General features: G+C 35.0%; 1 protein-coding gene across 2 annotated transcripts in view; it reads left to right on the top strand.

The window, feature by feature from the left end:
* Positions 1-19,382, top strand: part of PTPRB (protein tyrosine phosphatase receptor type B) — a 73,057-nt gene that overhangs the window by 38,566 nt on the left and 15,109 nt on the right. For both annotated transcript variants that reach the window (XM_072401365.1, XM_072401366.1), the window contains 16 exons: positions 395-658; positions 1,009-1,278; positions 2,709-2,972; positions 3,576-3,839; positions 4,932-5,213; positions 6,690-6,968; positions 7,490-7,639; positions 8,866-9,109; positions 10,482-10,588; positions 10,678-10,783; positions 11,469-11,552; positions 12,839-12,856; positions 12,945-13,026; positions 13,589-13,679; positions 14,539-14,615; positions 16,046-16,180. In XM_072401365.1, the coding sequence (XP_072257466.1) occupies positions 395-658; positions 1,009-1,278; positions 2,709-2,972; positions 3,576-3,839; positions 4,932-5,213; positions 6,690-6,968; positions 7,490-7,639; positions 8,866-9,109; positions 10,482-10,588; positions 10,678-10,783; positions 11,469-11,552; positions 12,839-12,856; positions 12,945-13,026; positions 13,589-13,679; positions 14,539-14,615; positions 16,046-16,180 (2,717 nt within the window). The remainder of the gene's footprint in view (positions 1-394; positions 659-1,008; positions 1,279-2,708; positions 2,973-3,575; positions 3,840-4,931; positions 5,214-6,689; positions 6,969-7,489; positions 7,640-8,865; positions 9,110-10,481; positions 10,589-10,677; positions 10,784-11,468; positions 11,553-12,838; positions 12,857-12,944; positions 13,027-13,588; positions 13,680-14,538; positions 14,616-16,045; positions 16,181-19,382) is intronic.

Raw genomic sequence — 19,382 nt, 5'->3', positions numbered from 1 at the left:
ATCCTTTCCAAAGACTATAAAGCAGGTGTGTATGTAGCTTTACTTTGTGGACCGTCAGGCAGATAGCGCCATTTACAAACAGCCCCTTGATTGATTTATCTCCTATTTTCACTTTTATTGTCTCTATGTAATGCTTATTATATAAATGTATAGGTAAAATTAGGATAAAGATTATAGATATGACTTGTTTGTATTTATTTCTTCTTCTTTTTCAAGTCAATGCAGCATATAAAATACTAGACATGGAAGTTTGCTTCTTTTATCAATGCACTCAGATAATTTCATCAATAAATGAAAACATAAAGCAGTAAAATAAAAGTCTTTGAAACTATTGGCAGTAGACTGCAATAAAATATTGTAAATACTTGATTGTGTTCTTTGTTTTTTATCCTAGTTCCAAGTGCTGTAAAGAGTATTCACATTTCACCCCATGGAACAACAAATAGTCTAAAAGTAAACTGGACTCCCGGGGGTGGGGATGTCGATTCTTATACAGTGACCATCTTCTGCCAGAACCACCAGCTAGAGTCCCACACTATATCCAAGCACATATACGAACATACTTTCAACAACCTTGACCCAGGGGAGCAATACAGGATTGTTGTACAGACAAACAGTGGAGGTTTACACAAAAACTTGACTGCATTTGGAAGAACAAGTAAGACTGAGCATTTTATTTTATGGGAAGTTGTTGCCAGTTAACACAGTAAAACAAGTCATGCTTTATTATGCTTAACAGGAATATATTCAAAATATATGATGATGAACATGTCCTTTTTAAATACCAAATGAGGAAATATTTGGTTGGATTCCTTTACTGTCATTTATAATTTTATTTTTTCATATTTAAATTTAAATTTTAATTTAAGTCACTGATTTTTGTAAAAATGACCCTATACTGACCAATATGCACTGTTATTTGCAACCAGATGCATTCTGCCATTCTATTGTATGCTTGCAGTAATATGTCCTAATAACGTGACAAGCGGGTGTTTCTTTATTTTCCAGTACCAGCCACAATTAACAAGCTAACAGTGGACAATATGTACAACAGTCACTTGCTGATGGTCAGCTGGCAGAGTGCGCCAGGCATTGCAGACAGATATGATCTCCTTCTTCTCAGCGATAAAGGAGCTATAGTGCATAACAAATCTGTGCCAGCTAACACCAGGTCTTATAAGTTTGAAGACCTTGTTCCAGGAAAAATGTACAGGATCCGAGTGTTCACAGTCAGCGGCGGTCTTTTCAGCACAGCAGAAGAAGCAGCAGGAAGAACAGGTAAACAGATGTTTGCCAAAGACTATGGATTTCACATACAAACTGGAACAGTTTAGCAGAACACAATGAGACTCACTGAGGGTGTGCAAGTGTAATAGCTCATCACATCATGTGTATACACATAATTAGAAATGCCTGAGGCTGTCTAAACTGTTTGTTTTTAACACAATATAAATAAGCATTAGCCAAAAGCGATTAATCACCAACCAAGTTGAAACAAATCTACATTCCCTGTTAATTCTCTAACTAACCTTCTATTAGGCACATTTAAAGCTGAATTCCAAGCAGAAATTATTAGCTTAATAATGTGCTATTCAAAAAACAGTCACATTTTAAATCCAGCTAATATAAATTCGGAACCTGCCCTGATATCATCCTTTGTAATTATGTATACCAGCCCAACTGGGTTCTGTGGAACCCCAAGGATCCATTAGAGGTTTTCACAGTTCCTTAAACTGTCACCTAATAAAGTCTGCATACCTCTTTAACCAACATCACTTGGTAGAGCCAGCTGAATGACACTTTAATAGTCTATAAGGATCGTATTCTAGTTCAGTGATTGCCAACATTTTGGACCTCACAGACCACTAAATCCACGGAATCCGGACCGCGCATGTGCAGGGAGCCATGTGTCACTCAAAGGGGAATAAACTTCCCCCAAACTGACATGATGATGCCAGAACCCACCCACTCCCCCGTCACAGGCTCAGACCTGCTTGCTAGACATCCTGGGGAGGACAGTAGCGCAGGGCTGTGGACGCAACAAAAGAGAGTGGGTGGGTTGTGTCCATACGGGCGGCCACTTTTTTAGTCAACACTATAAAGGTAAGCATTCTTCCTGCTGGTCAATAGCATTAAAGGCTTTTCTTCCAATATCCCTAAATAATATTAATTAGCAATGGGTCCCCTTGAAACAACAAAGAAACTGGTTTTAGTAGAGGTTCCCTAGGACCAAAAAATGATATCAAGGTTGATAATCTTGAATCTGTACAATAGATATCAAGGATTTTGACCCTGAGCAAGTGTACAATGGATACACATGTTGCCAAAAAAAACATGCTAACGTGTCCATGTATGTATTCCATTTGTGTATTTAGCTGCTGGCTTTCCAAAGTGAATTATTCCTCAACACAAAACATTTATCTATTATTGGTCTGACTTAAGTAAAGTGAAATGTATTTGTAATAAATGAAAGAGCTTGGCATGCAAACATTGTTATTTAAACTATAATTTGTGATGCTTTTTTGTACCTCTTACATATTTTGGGTAACTGTATTAGATCCTTACTTATACTATAGGTATGGGATGATCCTCATAGATAGGGTGATGGATAATCTAGCTTCAGTTAAGTTATGCTTCAGGTTTTTAAGTCTTCATTTCAATTTTGATCCTTTTAATATTTTATTGTATATTTATATTGTATTTTTCAGTCCCAGCTGCAGTGACCAATCTAAAGATCACAGGGAATAACACAGACAGTTTGTCGTTCACGTGGACAAGCTCAGAGGGAGAAATGGACTCTTATGATATTTTCTTGTACAACCCAGACAATACGCTGTATGACAGGAAGTCTGAAAACCAAATTATACAACACTGCTCATTTCAGGGACTGCTGCCAGGCCGCCTCTACAAAATGGTCATAGTTACTCATAGTGGATCTTTGACAAATGAGTCTTCAATTCATGGGAGGACAGGTAATGATTCAATATGATTATGTAACACGGCATGCATGCATTATGTTTCCTTATTTAGTTATGTATCGTATTATAATTTGGAGGGGATTTTAGTACATTAATATTCAGTGCTTTTAAAAAATTTAGGTTTTTAGCACATCAGACGTTAGATGCAAAAATATAATTTTATTGGAATCACCCCAACACACCTGACTTACAATTAAACCCTTAAACCCCTAACATAATACTAACATTGAAATATAATTCTTATCTCTTCCTTTAGCCTTAACCTTTATATTTAACACTCCCTGACACTAATTTGAGAAACTATTTCATAACTGTTCACCACAATTACCAAGTCTTGTATAAAGCAATTCCCATCATCACATAATGGGGTATGCAACGTGAAAACAGATTTAATTGCATAATGGAAGTGAATATTTACACAATTTAAAGAAGATTCTGAAATTATTTAGTAAATCACTCTCATTGTATGACTTTACAAGTCTAATGAACATACCAGAAGGCACTTTAGATACTTTAAAGTTAGAAGAAGATTTTGTTCCTATTCTTATTCTTATTCCACTGTATATACATTTTATTGATAACCTTTTTTCTTACCAGTTCCAGCCCCTGTAACATCTCTTCAAGCCTCAAACAGAAATACTTCTGACAGCCTGTGGTTTACATGGAATCTGGCATTAGGAGATGTGGATGTCTATGAACTGATACTATATAACCCTAATGGCACACAGAAAGAAAAGTTAAAAGGCAATGACCTTAGTGAATATCATTTCCAAAAGCTGGTTCCTGGGAGAATTTACAAATTGGTCATAGTAACACACAGCGGTGATTTGTCTAATAAGGCTACAGCAGATGCAAGAACAGGTACTTATTGCTATTTTTCTGTATATTTATTTCTTGTAATGATATGCACCATAATATTTTGCTAGAAATGACAAAAATACATAAAAGCATTAACATCAGTCTCTTTCTCCTATATACAAGTATATACACACTATATACACACTAGGGAGTTTTCTGAAGAAAGCCACTCTACCTACTAGTATATTTTTTAATATTGTGAAGATATCAAGACAAAACCCACACAAATATGGGAGAGGCTATGAATTCAATGCATTACCTCAGAACTGGGAGTTAACAATGCAAGAGAGCTAACTCATAGCAACCACTTGAAGAACCCTTGGATTCAATGGAAACCTGGTTGGAAAAAGCTGCTCAATGCCCTAGGCAATACCAATAAACACTATACACTAACAATAATAAAAAAAAAACAATTGTGATATCCTCTTGTCTTTAATATTTTGTACAGATTGCTAAACCAAGCCTTCAGCGGCCAAAAACTACATCTGCAGTTGAACACTGAAGTGCTCTTCCTAGGATATATTGAAGCTAGTATAAAGATTACGGATGTTCTAGTCTTTTATTCACAGTAAGGAATCATTAACCTAGAAGTTCCTTTTTAAATAAAACACTTGTTGGCCTTGTAACCTAAACAGGATGATCATATCCTTCAGAAATACGCCCAATCATAGGATTTTATTGGCCATATTTGTTATTATACCTTTTGTACTTTTTTTGCCCTGTGTGACTACTCTAAAAGGTCACAAAAAGGATTTTTTTTTTTGCAGTATATAAAAAATCAAGAGCATTAGTCAGCCTTGTATTGAAAGTTGATATATTACATATCATTTTATCACTATTAAGGTCAAGCTATATCAAGGGAATTTAGTAGCAAGAAGAAACATTTTAACAAAACACTGCAGATGTAGTTAAACGTCTTTCTTCAGATCAATACCTCGTTCTTTTATTGAATCTTTAACTCAAAGACCAGTATATTTTTTTCTTAAATACCATCATATATATGTCATACCTAGATAAATGAATGATAATGATAAAAATAGCAATGTTGCTCTCTGACACAGAAGTCAATATATTTTTTGGTTTTTCTCCAAACAGCTCCTCAAGCACCCAATTTGGTGTCATTTACTGATGTGAAGAACACTTCTGTGTCAATACATTGGCAGGGACCCCCAGAATGGACTGACTATGATGATTTTGAACTTCAATGGATACCGTCTGACCCACTGGTGGTTTTTAACCCTTACAGCATTGGAAAGTCATATGGTCGAATTGTTACCGGCCTAAGACCGGGGCGTTTATATAAATTCAGTGTGAAAAGTGTTAGTGGAAATATGAGGAAGACTTTTAGTCAGCCCACTGTTGGCACAGTGAGAACAAGTAAGTAATATTGAACAAAATAAACAAATTTTAATAGAATGCCAATGAATATGTATGTGTTTTGCAGTCCAGATAACATAAAGGCTATTTATTTCTACTAGAAGGTCTTTGCAGTTGTACAGATCAGCTGTGAGTGGGCTATGGCCAGTATTGTGTTTATATATATATATATATATATATATATATATAAACATATATATATATATATTATATTATATATTTGGATAATTATTAAACCAAAGTAGAGTTTACATATAGACGGTGGTAGTTAAGAAATCATTTTAAAACAGCAGCTTTTGTTTTTCACTTACAATGGTGAGGTGATCCAGGGTCTGATTTGAAGAAAGCAATGTTTTTTTTCTGTTTCTGTTCTGGGTCCTGGAGACTTTGCAGTGCTTTTGGTGGGATATAGTTTTTCATTCCTAGTTACAAATATTACCTGGTAACCAGAGCACATTAGTCTCAGCTGTTTCCAGGTCTTTTCTAAAAAGTATAATAAACTCTCCATAGTATCACCATTGCTTAATGCAGGGGTCGGTAAACACCGGTCTTTAGGCCAGATACGGCCTAGCCGGCGGTTTGTTCTAGCCTAACGACCTGGCCGATCAGGCCTAATGCCATATGGAGGAGAGGGATTTCACTTCAGGAGGCATTCCCTGGTGGTGGGCAGAGCTGGCCTACTGTGCTCCCGTCCACCCCCGAAATGGCCTGATGGCCATAAAAATTTGCTGACTAGTTTAATGTCTAACTGTAAGACAAATAGTTATGGTGAAGAGGGACAACTTTCCAGCACAGTACAGCCTTCTTAGAGCAGGAGGTATTTCCATTTCTTTTTCAATGACATATCTCCAGAATGATGCAATTATTTTCTGTTATAAAAATTGTTCCTTTTTACCCCACTGGCCAACTGTAATTCAAAAACCCTGTTGTTCTAGGACAACCCTGCTAAGGGTGCACTGTATAACCATTGTTTCATGTTTAGCTAAAGAAACTAAAGAAACTAAAAAGCCTTCCACTAAATAAAGATCCAGCAAAGTTTGAAATCATACTAAATCATAAAGATGCTATGTCTCATTGGACCACATATCCCGATCTGCTGATGTTCAGCATACATACAGCATATTATTCTTAAGCCAAAAATTGTAAACTGTATACAGCTGTTATAGGCTTGTGGACCATCTTCTTAGCAGTATGAAGGTATTAACATATGGCATAGGCCTTGGGGAACAGTGAGAAAGGAAGTTTTAAGCCCTCCAATGAGCCATTATGTAGTACCTTTTAGAACAGAACATGTGAATGTATTCTGGGATAAGTTACTTGATCAAGAATTCAACAATCATTAAAAACATGTAGTAATAGCATTTATTCTCTGTGAAACTGTGTGACCACAAGCTGTTCTTTAGATTAAAATAGTTATGTGATTCTTTAGGGGAACTATATGGTTTACTAAGCACATCAAATTGTCTTTATTCATAGAACCTGACAAAATACAACATCTTCATTGCCGGCCACAAAATTCCACTGCCATCTCCTGCTCATGGACACCCCCAGATTCTGATTTTGATGCATATAGCATTGAGTACAAAAAGAATGGCTCTGATGTGGTGGAATACTCAAAAAGGATTGAAAAAAACAGGTCAACCCTTACAATCATGCAACTTGAACCACACAAAAGATATGTAGTGTCCATCAAAGTGCACTCTGCAGACATGATAAGTCAGGTGGTGGAGGATAGCACCATAACCATGATTGACCGTAAGTAATAACAGCTAACTTTATACAGAACATATGAAACCAAGTACTCTGTTAGATCATATGGTCCCCATTGCTGTTCCAAAAATATTTGTTTCATATAATGTCCACATTAATGCCAAGCCATTGAATGTAGTACAGCCAGCTATCATAGATAACATTTGTTCTGGTTCTGTTCTATTAAATGTCTATATAACTTTTAAAGTTCTAAAAAGCCACACATATATATTTACCAAGGAAAGATATCTATTTCTGCTGATATCTGATCTCATGCTCTCTCATACAGAATTGTTTTCTATACTGATATATAGATATAATTCTGCAATGCAATCTCTGGCACCATAAAAGCCCCTGCACCAAGCATAGTCTTTTATATAGTATATACATAAAACACATATATGCTGTAAAGTTCAGCTTGAATGTACTTAGTGTTTGGCAATGTATATGACCAATATAAAAAGTCTTTGATTAGATTATTTGTTCTTCACTATGAAAAACGTTTTTTGTTTTTTTTTGCCTTTCAGGACCTCCGGCACCACCTATCCATATTAGAGTGAATAAAATAGATACTTTTATTAGCAAGTCATCAATTCACTTTAGTTTTAATTGCACCTGGTTTAGTGACACCAATGGAGCAGTCAAATATTTCACAGTGATTGTGTCTGAAGCAGATGGTAAGTTCCTGTCTGATAGAGATGTTTATTTTCTCCTGCCTTTACCAAACAATTTATAGCTGAAACTTTAGATCCAAACTTTAGTCTTATCTTCTGTCTAGTACAGTTGTAAAGTTTTCTCTCCTGTACTGAAATTGCCTACTCTGATTTTACTGCACACTGTAAATGTCTCATAATATGCATCAGAGGCTGCAGCAAGTCAAAAAAAAGAGTCTTTTTTACTTTGCAATGCTTTGTACCAAAATCATATGTTTACATATGATTGCACAAAAGGTCATTTAGGAGCAAATTACCCATTTTATCTGACTCAAAAGTACAAAATACTTTAATCTGTAAAAAGGAGGAAAAAAGATATACAGGTTGAGTTCATTTTTATTTTTGTATACATCATAGATGTATTTATCATTTATTATTTATATAGATCAATGTAATTTTCCAGATTTTTTTTTTAAGTAAAAGTAGGTATTCTGTTTTTTTTTTTTAATTGGTTATTTTTTCGAGTATACACAGTATAAATTTATAAATTGCATTAAAAAGTTATTTATGTGAATAATGTATTAATTTTAAGCAATGGCAGCATTTTTGGCATATAAACAGGCCCATAGTATAAATGCAAAAATTGCTCTGGTCCATTGTAGGTGTATAGATGTGAGAGCTGGAACCCACTAGAGCATATTAATCTAATAACCTTGCCTAGTCATCTATTCTCGGGTGGTTTAAGGATACGTTCTTGTACTTAGCAACACTGTTGCTTATTAAAAAATGAAAATCTGGTACACAACTTATTCCATAAACAGTTATAACATACTTTTCATAGTATGACATTTTTGAGCTATCAGTATTCAGTCTGAAAGCCTTATTAAATACCTAAAGTACTTAGCAAACATTTGACATTTGATGGGATATTCTGTAAGTACTAAGATAAATATGTTATTCCTTTTAGCTGTGACATTAAGTCTAGCAAATTTTGTCATCCAAAGGGCTGTACTGAATATTAGTTAGAGTAAAATATTGGCTTTCTGACTATTAAATTTGCTAACATATTTTGAAAAATCTTCTTATTTGTCCTAACTCACAGAATGAGATAAAATAAGACGTAAATATAATTGTAGTACACTTTGCAGGTATCTGTTGTACATAGAAGACATGCAACAGTACTGTTATGATGAAAGCAATATCTGGTGATTTGTGCTAATAGACTGTTTGGATTGTTCTACCTGTCACAGACAATGAAAACATCAAGCCAGAGCCAATTCACCCCCTGCCAACATATAATGATTACAAAAGGAACAACTCAATTAAAGTCTATCAAACAAACTATTTTGGAAGCAAATGTGCTGAAACTCCAGATGACAATATCCAACCTGTCAGAATCAAGCTGGGGGGAGAAATGGAAATCCTAGGAGGAAAGTGTGAGGACAATCAGATACAATTCTGTGATGGCCCACTAAAACCAAGAACATCTTACAGGTTGGAATGGTCTTGCTTACTGTATGAGTGTGAATGTACACCATATATTCTCTCAATTAATTGTAAGCCGTGTTGAGTTTCCAACAGTTCAATAACTCACTGTCAAAGCAAGCATTTAAAATGTTAAGCAAAATGTCAACTGTTCCCAACTGTACAAACCCAACGTACCAAAAAAAGGACAATGTTCTGTGCTGAAAAATATACCAATTATAAATATATATATATACTCTTTGTAGTTTTATATTAGTATGTGGAAACCAAAAACATATAAAATTCTACCACAGAACCTCAGACAACAATCGTCGCAGCTAAAAGTTACTATTAAGAAATACATGTAACTAAAGAGTCCCAACCACTCCCATTGACACGGAATTTGACCTATCTCTGCCAGGATTGCATGGGTTTGTTGCAGCAACCCTTGTTTTTGTCAGTTTTGATTGGTCTGCAAATAACTATTTAAAGTTGAACTAAGGTCCCACTATACAAAATAAAGGGTCAGGCAGGTGGTTATTTCAGAAAGGGACAGGCAATGTCCACGCCTGCATGGGAGTTACGTCAATCAAAGACTGGCATGGCCAGTCAAGACGGCCAAAGATCATCACTGGGCAAAATAAGAAAGCTTTATTTTTGCCTTAAAACGTGAGATCCAAAAAATAAATGTATCTTTTATTATCTGACTTAACTATATCCAGTTAATCTCAATATTTTTTTATAATAGTGGTTCTGTAGGTGTTTAAATCTAACATTATTGTGTTAAACCATTAATCATTTTACCTATAGAAAGCTTACTTGTTACTAGTTGAAAACTAGTTGAAAAAACACACAGAAGTCAACCAACAATTAAAAAAAAAAATATCCATGTAATGTCAACGATCACTTAGTCAAAAGGAACACTTTAGAAGATTGGTACATATGTACCTTGAACAAACAATAAAATTTGAAGAGTGGTATTTTGTTAGATTTTTGGCAATGCTTTCATTGCAGTTAGAACATCTAATTTACTTGGAAATGTGGTTAGCAGCTGCCAGATTTTGCAGTACAGAAAAAAAAGGAGTTGCTGAAAAAGTATTTATAGTGTTTAGAACATCTCATCTACTAATTCTGTGTAATACTACAAAATATATGAAATCATTTTATAAAATATAATAACTTCAAGATGTTATAATATGGATGTATTTTTAGTGTAGCCAGAATACACACACACAAACACATATATATTTGTCTTTAGTTTAAAATTACTGACATCATTTTCTTATATGGCTGATATTCTATTTAACCTACATTTTTGATTTTCCGATTTACTTTGGGTGATTCCTAAATACCTAAAGATAACTATTTTATGTGACAATTTTTATTTTTGATTATTTAATAGGATTAGTATTAGAGCATTTACACAGCTCTTTTCTGATGATCTAAAGGATTTCTCAGAGCCCTTGTTTGCAGATACTTTCTTCTCATTGCCCATCACAACAGAAGCAGGTGAGACAGTGTGGTTGATTTACTAAACGAATAAAGCGTATTCACTATGAAATTGAATAATTACAATTTTCAAACACTTCTTTTTATAGAACCTCTTGTTGGAGTCATAGAAGGTGTGAGTGCTGGTTTATTCCTCATTGTTGTTTTAATCGGAGTCACAGCTTTATTGATTTGCCGTCAGAGATGCAGAAGAGTGTAAGTATCAAAGAAATTGACTATTAAAAATCAAAACTGGCTTTTTATACCATTTACACATTGCTTAATGAATAGATATTTTATGAATTGTCACCAAAACTGTCTGCCTTTGGTAGCATTTTCTAAATGAGCAGTAACATCCTTTCCTCAATGGCACCTATAATGAGTGATGTCTTGCAACAATGAAATCAAGTATTTTATTTGTTATTGGTATGTTGTCATCTACCCTTGTTAAAGATTTAAGTAGAAAAAACAAAGACACACTATTCAATAAAGATTTACTGGTTATGAATATAGGTTTATACACGTGGGAATACATGCTGTGTATCCTCCTGGTTTCCTCTTTCACTTACGTATTACACTTACGTGCTGCTGCCCTTTTTTCTTTGTTTCCTTTTAACAGTACAATAGAAGCCAGTATCTATATCTGATTTTTTTTGTTATTGAACAATAAACCTAATGTTCAGAAAGGAGGCAGGCAGCTTTGAGACAAACCCTATGGGGCTAGAAAAGAGCAAAGTGAATTGTAAGACATGAAAGATAATTTGCAGGATATGAATGTTGAAGAGGTTTTCTATTCAATGGCTAACCTACATGTAACACAAGTGGTATAAGTGCACAGCACAGAATGATACCTATTGTTAAATAAGAATACCCCAAATATCACTCCTTTCTTGTATTCTAGCTATGATCAAGATCAAATGCATGCACATCTAAATGTGCGGAGAGAAAGAACATCATCTGTACATCTAAACGTTGGACATAAAGGGTAAGATATACTTTCCTTATCTTTGCCAAACCTTTGCCTTTTTAGGATTTTTTTTAGATTGAAGAGAGTTTAATTGGGTTTTCACAATGCAAATCAGGCTATTTATACCATTAGTACTTCAGTAACTTCAGCCAAGTGATGTGACTGAAAGGTCTATGAATGACCTATGAAGGTAAATGTCTATGAAGGATTACTAAAGTATCTAAACAATGTTTTGCCATAAATACACAAGGTGTATTAGGAAAGACATTTACCAGGTCAGCTAGATTTGGCCATAATCTGTTCTTCAAAGGGAAAATGTCCGTACTGTACCATGTCCCCTATTCATAAATTGTGCATGTTTATCAGATAAATTCATTTTGCACATCCAGCATGCTGATATTGGGGATAGTATTGAAGCCCAGATACTGTCACCCTTTTACCTAAATAATTCAATGATTCTCTACAGACTTGTTCACAGTACTAAACCTGTTTTTAAGGTGATTTTTTTGTATTTTTTAAACTAAAACATATCCGCCCCATCGCCACTTCACTACAGACTTCAGTGCAGAATAACACCTCCATGGCAAAGGACATAGTGTGTACGTCACTGTCATAATCATACCTGCCTACATACATACCTATTGTCATTGGAAGCCAAATACATAATGATAACAAGCTCTGGGCAATTGGCACCACTTGTTTAGTACTAGCCTACTACATCTCCCCTCTAATGGTAGGCAAACAGGGTATCAAGCATTCCCTAATGAATAGGTCCCATAGAGCCTTTACCAGTACACAAGTGCTTCCAGCTATTAAAACTTTGCTGCTTAAAAAAAACATGCTATATTCAGCTTACAAATTTCCACTGAAACATAAAATGTGTTAGATTTTATCTTCAGTACTTCCATGACAGCTCTAAGGTGAGAACAAAGGTTTCCCTATCCCCTTTGGGAATCCTAGATAGACAGTTTTAGAGAACTATGTATAATTAAAAGTAGTGTGTAAATCCTTTTGATCTGTCATCATTGAGCACTGGTGCTTCGGAAGGTGTAAAATCTGAAATACAACACTAGATCACCATCAGCACATTTACCTGCTAACTTTTAAATAATTTATTTAAAAGTTAGTTATATATTAAAAGCAGATGGGACAAATATGATCACAAAGCCTCGATAAGATATTTTGTCACTATTGTCAATTGTTTAACAGCTAGAAAACTGAAGGTAATGAATGTTTAGCTTTAGTTATTATTCCATGTACATATACTTTTGCTAACTACATGTTCACTTATTGTTTTTTTGTAGGAACAAGCGAAATTCAAGGTATGAACTCAATGTACAATTCAGCAAACTAAGAATGTTTACAGATTGTTTCTTCATTTTCTTACTTACTTCTTGACTTACATTTTAGCCCAATCAAAGCAAACCAGTTTGAAGCCCATTTCAGCAAACTTCAAGCAGACTCCAATTATTTGCTCTCCCAGGAATATGAGGTAACACTAGGCTGTCATTTGATGTTACTGTGCACATGACAATTGTTTGAAATATACATAGGAGAATGCTATTTTTTACAATTAGATTCCAAAGTTTGATGTATTCAGATATCTAATCACTAAAGGAAACTTTGAATGATGAGCAATATAGAATCAGAGAATCAATTCAATAGAGTTCAATAAACGTCTCATAGGTTAAGGAGTAAATCAAGGGTTTTGGCAGTTGCTGTGGTTAAGGCAAGATCTAAAATGTGTTGGTTATATCCAGTTTTGGAATCCATGGTGTGATTTGTAGTCAACATCAGTACCCAAACAGCACAGTATAACACATAGTGCACCATGGACAAGCAGGGAATCAAGGGGAATCAGACACTGTCCACAAAGAAAAAGTTGTTAATTACTCCCTGCTTCAGGGCCCAGATATATTGTATAAAAAAATTACAGTTTTACCAACTGGTGATTCCTCTGTAAAATGGCATTCTTAATAATCAGTTCAGCACACTGTGATGAAGCAACAAATCAATTAGATGTTAAATGTGTTTCATTGCATTTGTCTACTCAGGACCTGAAAGATGTTGGTCGAAACCAATCTTTTGACATAGCACTTTTACCAGAGAACAGAGGAAAAAATCGATACAACAATATACTGCCTTGTGAGTATTCCTGGCAACCTATAATGTTTCTCTGCTGCGTTTGGAATGACATACAAGAGTTGCAGGCATAGACACACAGAAAATGCATACACATTTGAGTATGTGATCTCTATAGGTGATTTATTGCATTTGTTACATCCAGAATGATTGAGTTTTGCTCTTTTATTTATTGGAGATTTCAAGGTGTTAAATGCATAATGGAATATAGAAGCTATTGGATTTTATGCATAGTATTGATAAAATGTCTTTCATCATTTCTGTATGTCCCTGATAATACTGTGTATTTATGTTCTAAAGACCTCCCCCAAAGTAAGCTGCAAAGACCAGTAGGAATCATATTATTCATTCAACAGTTGATGAAAGGCTCCTTAGCAGCTCCAAGTTCCTTGGCTTTTCCCAATGTAGGGAAACCTGCTGCTATTCATAGGCATGTTTACCACTGGTTACAGCATACCTAAAGGGAAACTAACCCAATGTATACTCTATCCTTCTTCTCTTCTTCGTTCCAATGTTTGGCTATCTTGCTTGGCTAGGTTGGGATGACATAATTTCCGTGGAAGCATAGGGGAGTTAGTTCAGTCCCAGCATCCGCAAGGGAAGCTGGAATATGCCGGCTACTTTAGCAACCAACCTGGCTGCACATCACCTGTCCTTTTCTGCAATAAAGCCCTTCCTGTTCTCAGATTCTTAAAGTGGAACTTTAGTCCCCTATTAATCAAGGGTTTTTCCATTATGGTTTTTGTGTATTACCTATGTATTTTACCTTTGTACTTATGTAATAAACTAAAAGAAAATACAAATACTGAAGAATTTAAAACTTTTGTTCTCAACCAGCCTTACATTTTTTTTATATCTGTAGATGATTTCACACGAGTGAAACTTTCCAATGTTGATGATGACCCATGCTCAGACTACATTAATGCCAGCTATACTCCAGTAAGTAGCACTGTCATTTTTCAGAATACTGACTTGCCTCAACTGACATTGTCTTTGCTTTTGCAGTATAGGGGAATAATTATGGGGACATTCCCCAAAAGTATTACATTTAGATGTTGCTACTAAAGGGTACTGATAACGCTAAAGCATACAAAGACATTTTTAACAACTGCATACTTCATACCCTTTGATGACTATTCAGCATAGTGTACCTTGGTGGAGGATCTTAATAGACTTTAAATAAACAATTTACAAATGTCTATGGTACCAATTACAATGAATACTGCATTTGTGAACTTGTTATGTTTCCCCTTGTGGTCCTACTTGAACTTCTTGTTTTTAGAATGTTCATCTCAGTCAATAAGCTAAGCAAAGTTACACTCCTTTAGGAATAAAATGTTCCTATCACTAAAAGGGAGACCTACAATATCTAGAAAAAGAAAAATCACTGTTTTTAAGTATGTTTGAATTATTTAGGTGAAGTGTTCTCTGGTGCCTTTTTAAAATGCTGCATTTGCTATTCATGTGCATTTGCGTCTGAATAGTAAATTCATTTGCATCTGGATAGTAATTTGATTTGTGTTGGAATAGCTATTCAAACACAAATGTATGTATTTTAATGTCAAACACAGCACTTAACAAAAAATACTAGGGAGCACAAAACATGTCAAACACAGACTCCTAACCATCATGTGCACTGCCTTATAAAAGTTAATGGTATTTTGTTACCTTGCATTGAAGGGGTAGGGGGGGTTAAAAAATGTCAAATGCAGAAAAACAATGCTTATGGACATTTTACCCTTATTTTGCTTGTAATTGATATATCATTTTGGAGCTGTTTATTACAGAGATTTGTTGGCTCTTGCTGTATATTATACATGACTCTTCTAGGATGTTTCTCTCATTTAATATTATTATGGTAACTTTGTACATCTGGTATTAGAGTTGAGCATAACTTTACCTTGTTTACTAAACTATGTGTAGACCCTCCATCATGACCCATTATAGTAGGTACATAGCATTCCTGATCCCCTCTATCCATTTCTGTTTACTCTCACTTGAGCTATCTGTGCCTCACGTCAATTAAGTGTCATTAAAGGGCAGAGAGATGATCAGGAGCATTCTGTACCTATCAGAGTGTAAAGTATTTTCTTTTCTTTCATGGTTCTTTAAAAGTAAGGGAATGCGGAGGTAATATATTATCTTTACCATCTCTGCAGAGATATAGGCTGTTCCCCAATTTTATAAAGATTTACTGCATGATGCTTCAAGGTACTGCAATATATTACACAACAGGATAATGTATATTATATGAATTATTACATTATATATAATTTGAACACCATTTAGTAAAAATAACTTGCACATAAAATACTCTTTATTTCAAGTTGTTTTTCATGTAATTAAAGAATTTAATTCATTCCTTGTAGGGTAATAACTCTCGCAGAGAGTATATCGCTACCCAAGGGCCACTTCCTGGTACCAAAGATGATTTCTGGAAAATGGTTTGGGAACAAAACGTCCATAACATTGTGATGGTAACACAATGTGTTGAAAAAGGACGGGTAAGTGGGAGATTACAATTATATCCTGAATTAGCTCGAACGAACTTATAAATCAGGCTATGGGGTTTCCATCTGGTTTTTAATTACCAAAAGCGCCAAACCACACCAGGGCAGTCTGTTGCAGTTTTATTTAACATATGTTTTATTAAGTAGCCCATTCCCACCATAATAGACTGGATCTGCATGATAGTGTATACTGAGCTGCAATGCAGGAGTGTAGGGGTGACATTTACAATTGGTGGATTAGTAGTGAGTAAGTAACAATTATTGCTGAATAATGATGCATGTACTATGCAAGCATAGATGTTTAATATTCCATGGATATTATGCAAAATCTTTTATGATCCCCAATAGAATATTTCCAATGCTGTTGAGACAGTGGCATTTGTTGATCAGCAAAATAATATCCTGGTTTCAAAGATGTATTATATTACCATTAACGTATTTCCTAATAATACAAATCATTTGGACCATGCATTTTAAACATAATACAGTTTAGATAATGAATAACTAGGACTATACCTTTCATCAGTAGGTATGCTAATACATAGCAGGATTATATAGGGCAATTCTGCAGCAATAATGATAGAAGCATTGCTACAGTAATGGTAGTGCTGCATTGGGGTTACTAGCATAGAAAATGGTCACAAAGATAACAAGCCTAATTGATAAAAGCTCTCCAAGGCTGGAGAGAATACACGTTCATCAGTGTAGCTGGGTGATCCAGCAAACCTGGAATGGATTTCCTAAAAGTAATTTGCTGTTTGTTAGCCAGTGCTTTCAATTCTGGACTAGTGCTGGGTCACTCAGCTTAACTGATGAAAATGTATCTTCTCCAGCCTTGGAGAGCTTTAATAAATCAGGTCTAACATCTTTTATTAAGCCTTTGTTCCTGATGAGTCCAACTTTATTAAATTTAGCTTGAATTTAGTGGAATTACAAATGTGATAATGAATTGCTTTTTAATTGTTTAAAAGTAAAGTGAACAATTAATGGCTTTCCTAATTTAAAAAACTGAATAGTTTGTATGTTTTTAAGGAATTGATGTGCAGCATTGTGTCACACTACATCCCAAGAGTCCATATGCTGTAATTTAGCAGTTTAATTGACAATCATAAACAATATTTAAAATGCCATTTCTATTATGACACACTACATATCACCCAAAACCAAAATGTTACAGCATCAGTGAGTCATTTAGATGTGATTTCTCTGATACTTTTACCAGCCCATTTTGAGCATTTGCACATATTTTGTAGCAGATCATATAAAAAGTAGAAGAATAAAGGAAATTAATTAAAGTATAGCTTAATCACTACAGATGTGAATCATTTCCTAGGGAAAACTTTCGTTTAATTAGTTTTTCTAATTAACATTTAAATGTAATAGTATTTGCAGCAGACTGTCTGCCCAAACATATATTGCGTATTGGTAAGCACAGTTCTGTATTGTTTTGTATCCTCACGGATTGTAAGAAGCACTTTAGCCAGTTTGCATAGAGATCTAGAGAAGAAAATGATCACATGACCTGCCACTATAATAGAGGCTGATTTAATGCATTCATAATACAGAGCTATGGAGCTTTAATGCACCAACAGGGTCAAAAGGCTGGAAAAGGTTCATTATGTGGCTGGGAAAAAAGACTCCACAGAGAAGGAAAGAGATGTAAGCATAAATATTGGTGTTGTCAGTGTGATAAACCTAAGGAATAAAAATAATAAATAATCTCCAGCCAGGGAATGTATTTTCACTTAGAAGATGTCAGAGTAATTCAACATAGATAAACAAGATGCTTTCATTAAAATAATCAAAAAGAAAATGGCCCTTTGAGACCAACTATATCTTTGCTGTTCTGCACTGTCTCGGTGGCTTTTCAGTTCTGAGAAGCTCAGTGGCATAAAATTTGGATTGTAATGAGAAATAAATCCACGGGATAAGAAAACAGCATTCACAGGAATTATAAAATAAGCCTGTTTTTAACAGTAAAGATATGTTTCCGTCTAAAATAATTTATCATGTATCTTTAGCTGGCAGGTAGAAAGAAGAGATGAAAATAAGGTATTTTAAAGGTCATGTTAACCTTTAAAAAAATGTTCACGGCACATAATGCAAGAAAGCAGAGAAGTACATTAAATGCAAGCAGTTATTCCAAGTTGTTTGCTTCCTTTGCTTTTCTTTTTAATGCAGCTAAAATAATTAGTGGTAGTTATCTAACTCATCTAACTGAAGTCATTATACAACCAGCCAGTGATCATTAGCAGGCCTGTATTTTGCATGCATATTATTAAAATGTAGGGATTTTATACCAATATGGAAATGTGACATTTACAGTGTCACAACAAACATACATATAATCAAGTATGTTCTCCATAAAGGCATATGCAGCATGATGGTACACAGCCCAACAAAATAATTGCATGTGCTATGTTAGGATATTTGCTTTGGAGGCACAGCCACCATTAGGTTGACAGAAGCCCAGATGTTTTTTCATGATAAATTAATCACAGGAAATTGGGAACCAATTTATTTTTTTACAGTAAGTGGTTTTAGTTGATTGTGCAAACTTAAGCTAAGACAGTGGGGAGAACATAATTATTATTTTTATTACACAGTATTTATATAGCACAGGCATATTACGCAGAGCTGTACGCGTGTACATGTCACTAGCTGTCTCTCAAAGGGGCTAATAATCTAATGTCCTTACCATAATCATTTGTCTTTCATACAGTGTAAGTTAAATTTTGGGGGAAGCCAATTAACCTAACCGCATGTTTTTGGAATGTGGGAGGATACCGGACTACCCAGAGGAAACCCACGCAGACACATGGAGAACCTGCAATCTCCATGCAGATTGTGTCCTGGCCAAGATTCGAACCTGAGACTTAGTGCTGCAAAGATAAAATTTCTAGCCTCTGAGCCACCATGCTGCCCATTTGACACCAAAATTTACCTTACTGTCTGATAACCCTAATATCATCACTGGCCTTCTCTTTAAGCTTGATGGGTGGAGGAAGGAGCTGGCAATGGAAAGGGGACTATCAAATTTATCATGGTCATACAGCAAAGTATTAACTAGTATTTAACATATTGCGCAGTACTTCAGTGTCCATAGTCTTGTCACTAACTGTCCCTCAAAGGGGGCACACAATCTAATATTTCTACCCTAGTCATATGTCATCACCACAGTCTAAGGTCAATTTGG

The sequence above is a fragment of the Pyxicephalus adspersus genome, chromosome 2 (assembly GCF_032062135.1).
Source record: "Pyxicephalus adspersus chromosome 2, UCB_Pads_2.0, whole genome shotgun sequence".
Classification (NCBI taxonomy): domain Eukaryota; kingdom Metazoa; phylum Chordata; class Amphibia; order Anura; family Pyxicephalidae; genus Pyxicephalus; species Pyxicephalus adspersus.
This window is presented reverse-complemented; position numbering and strand designations above follow the sequence as displayed.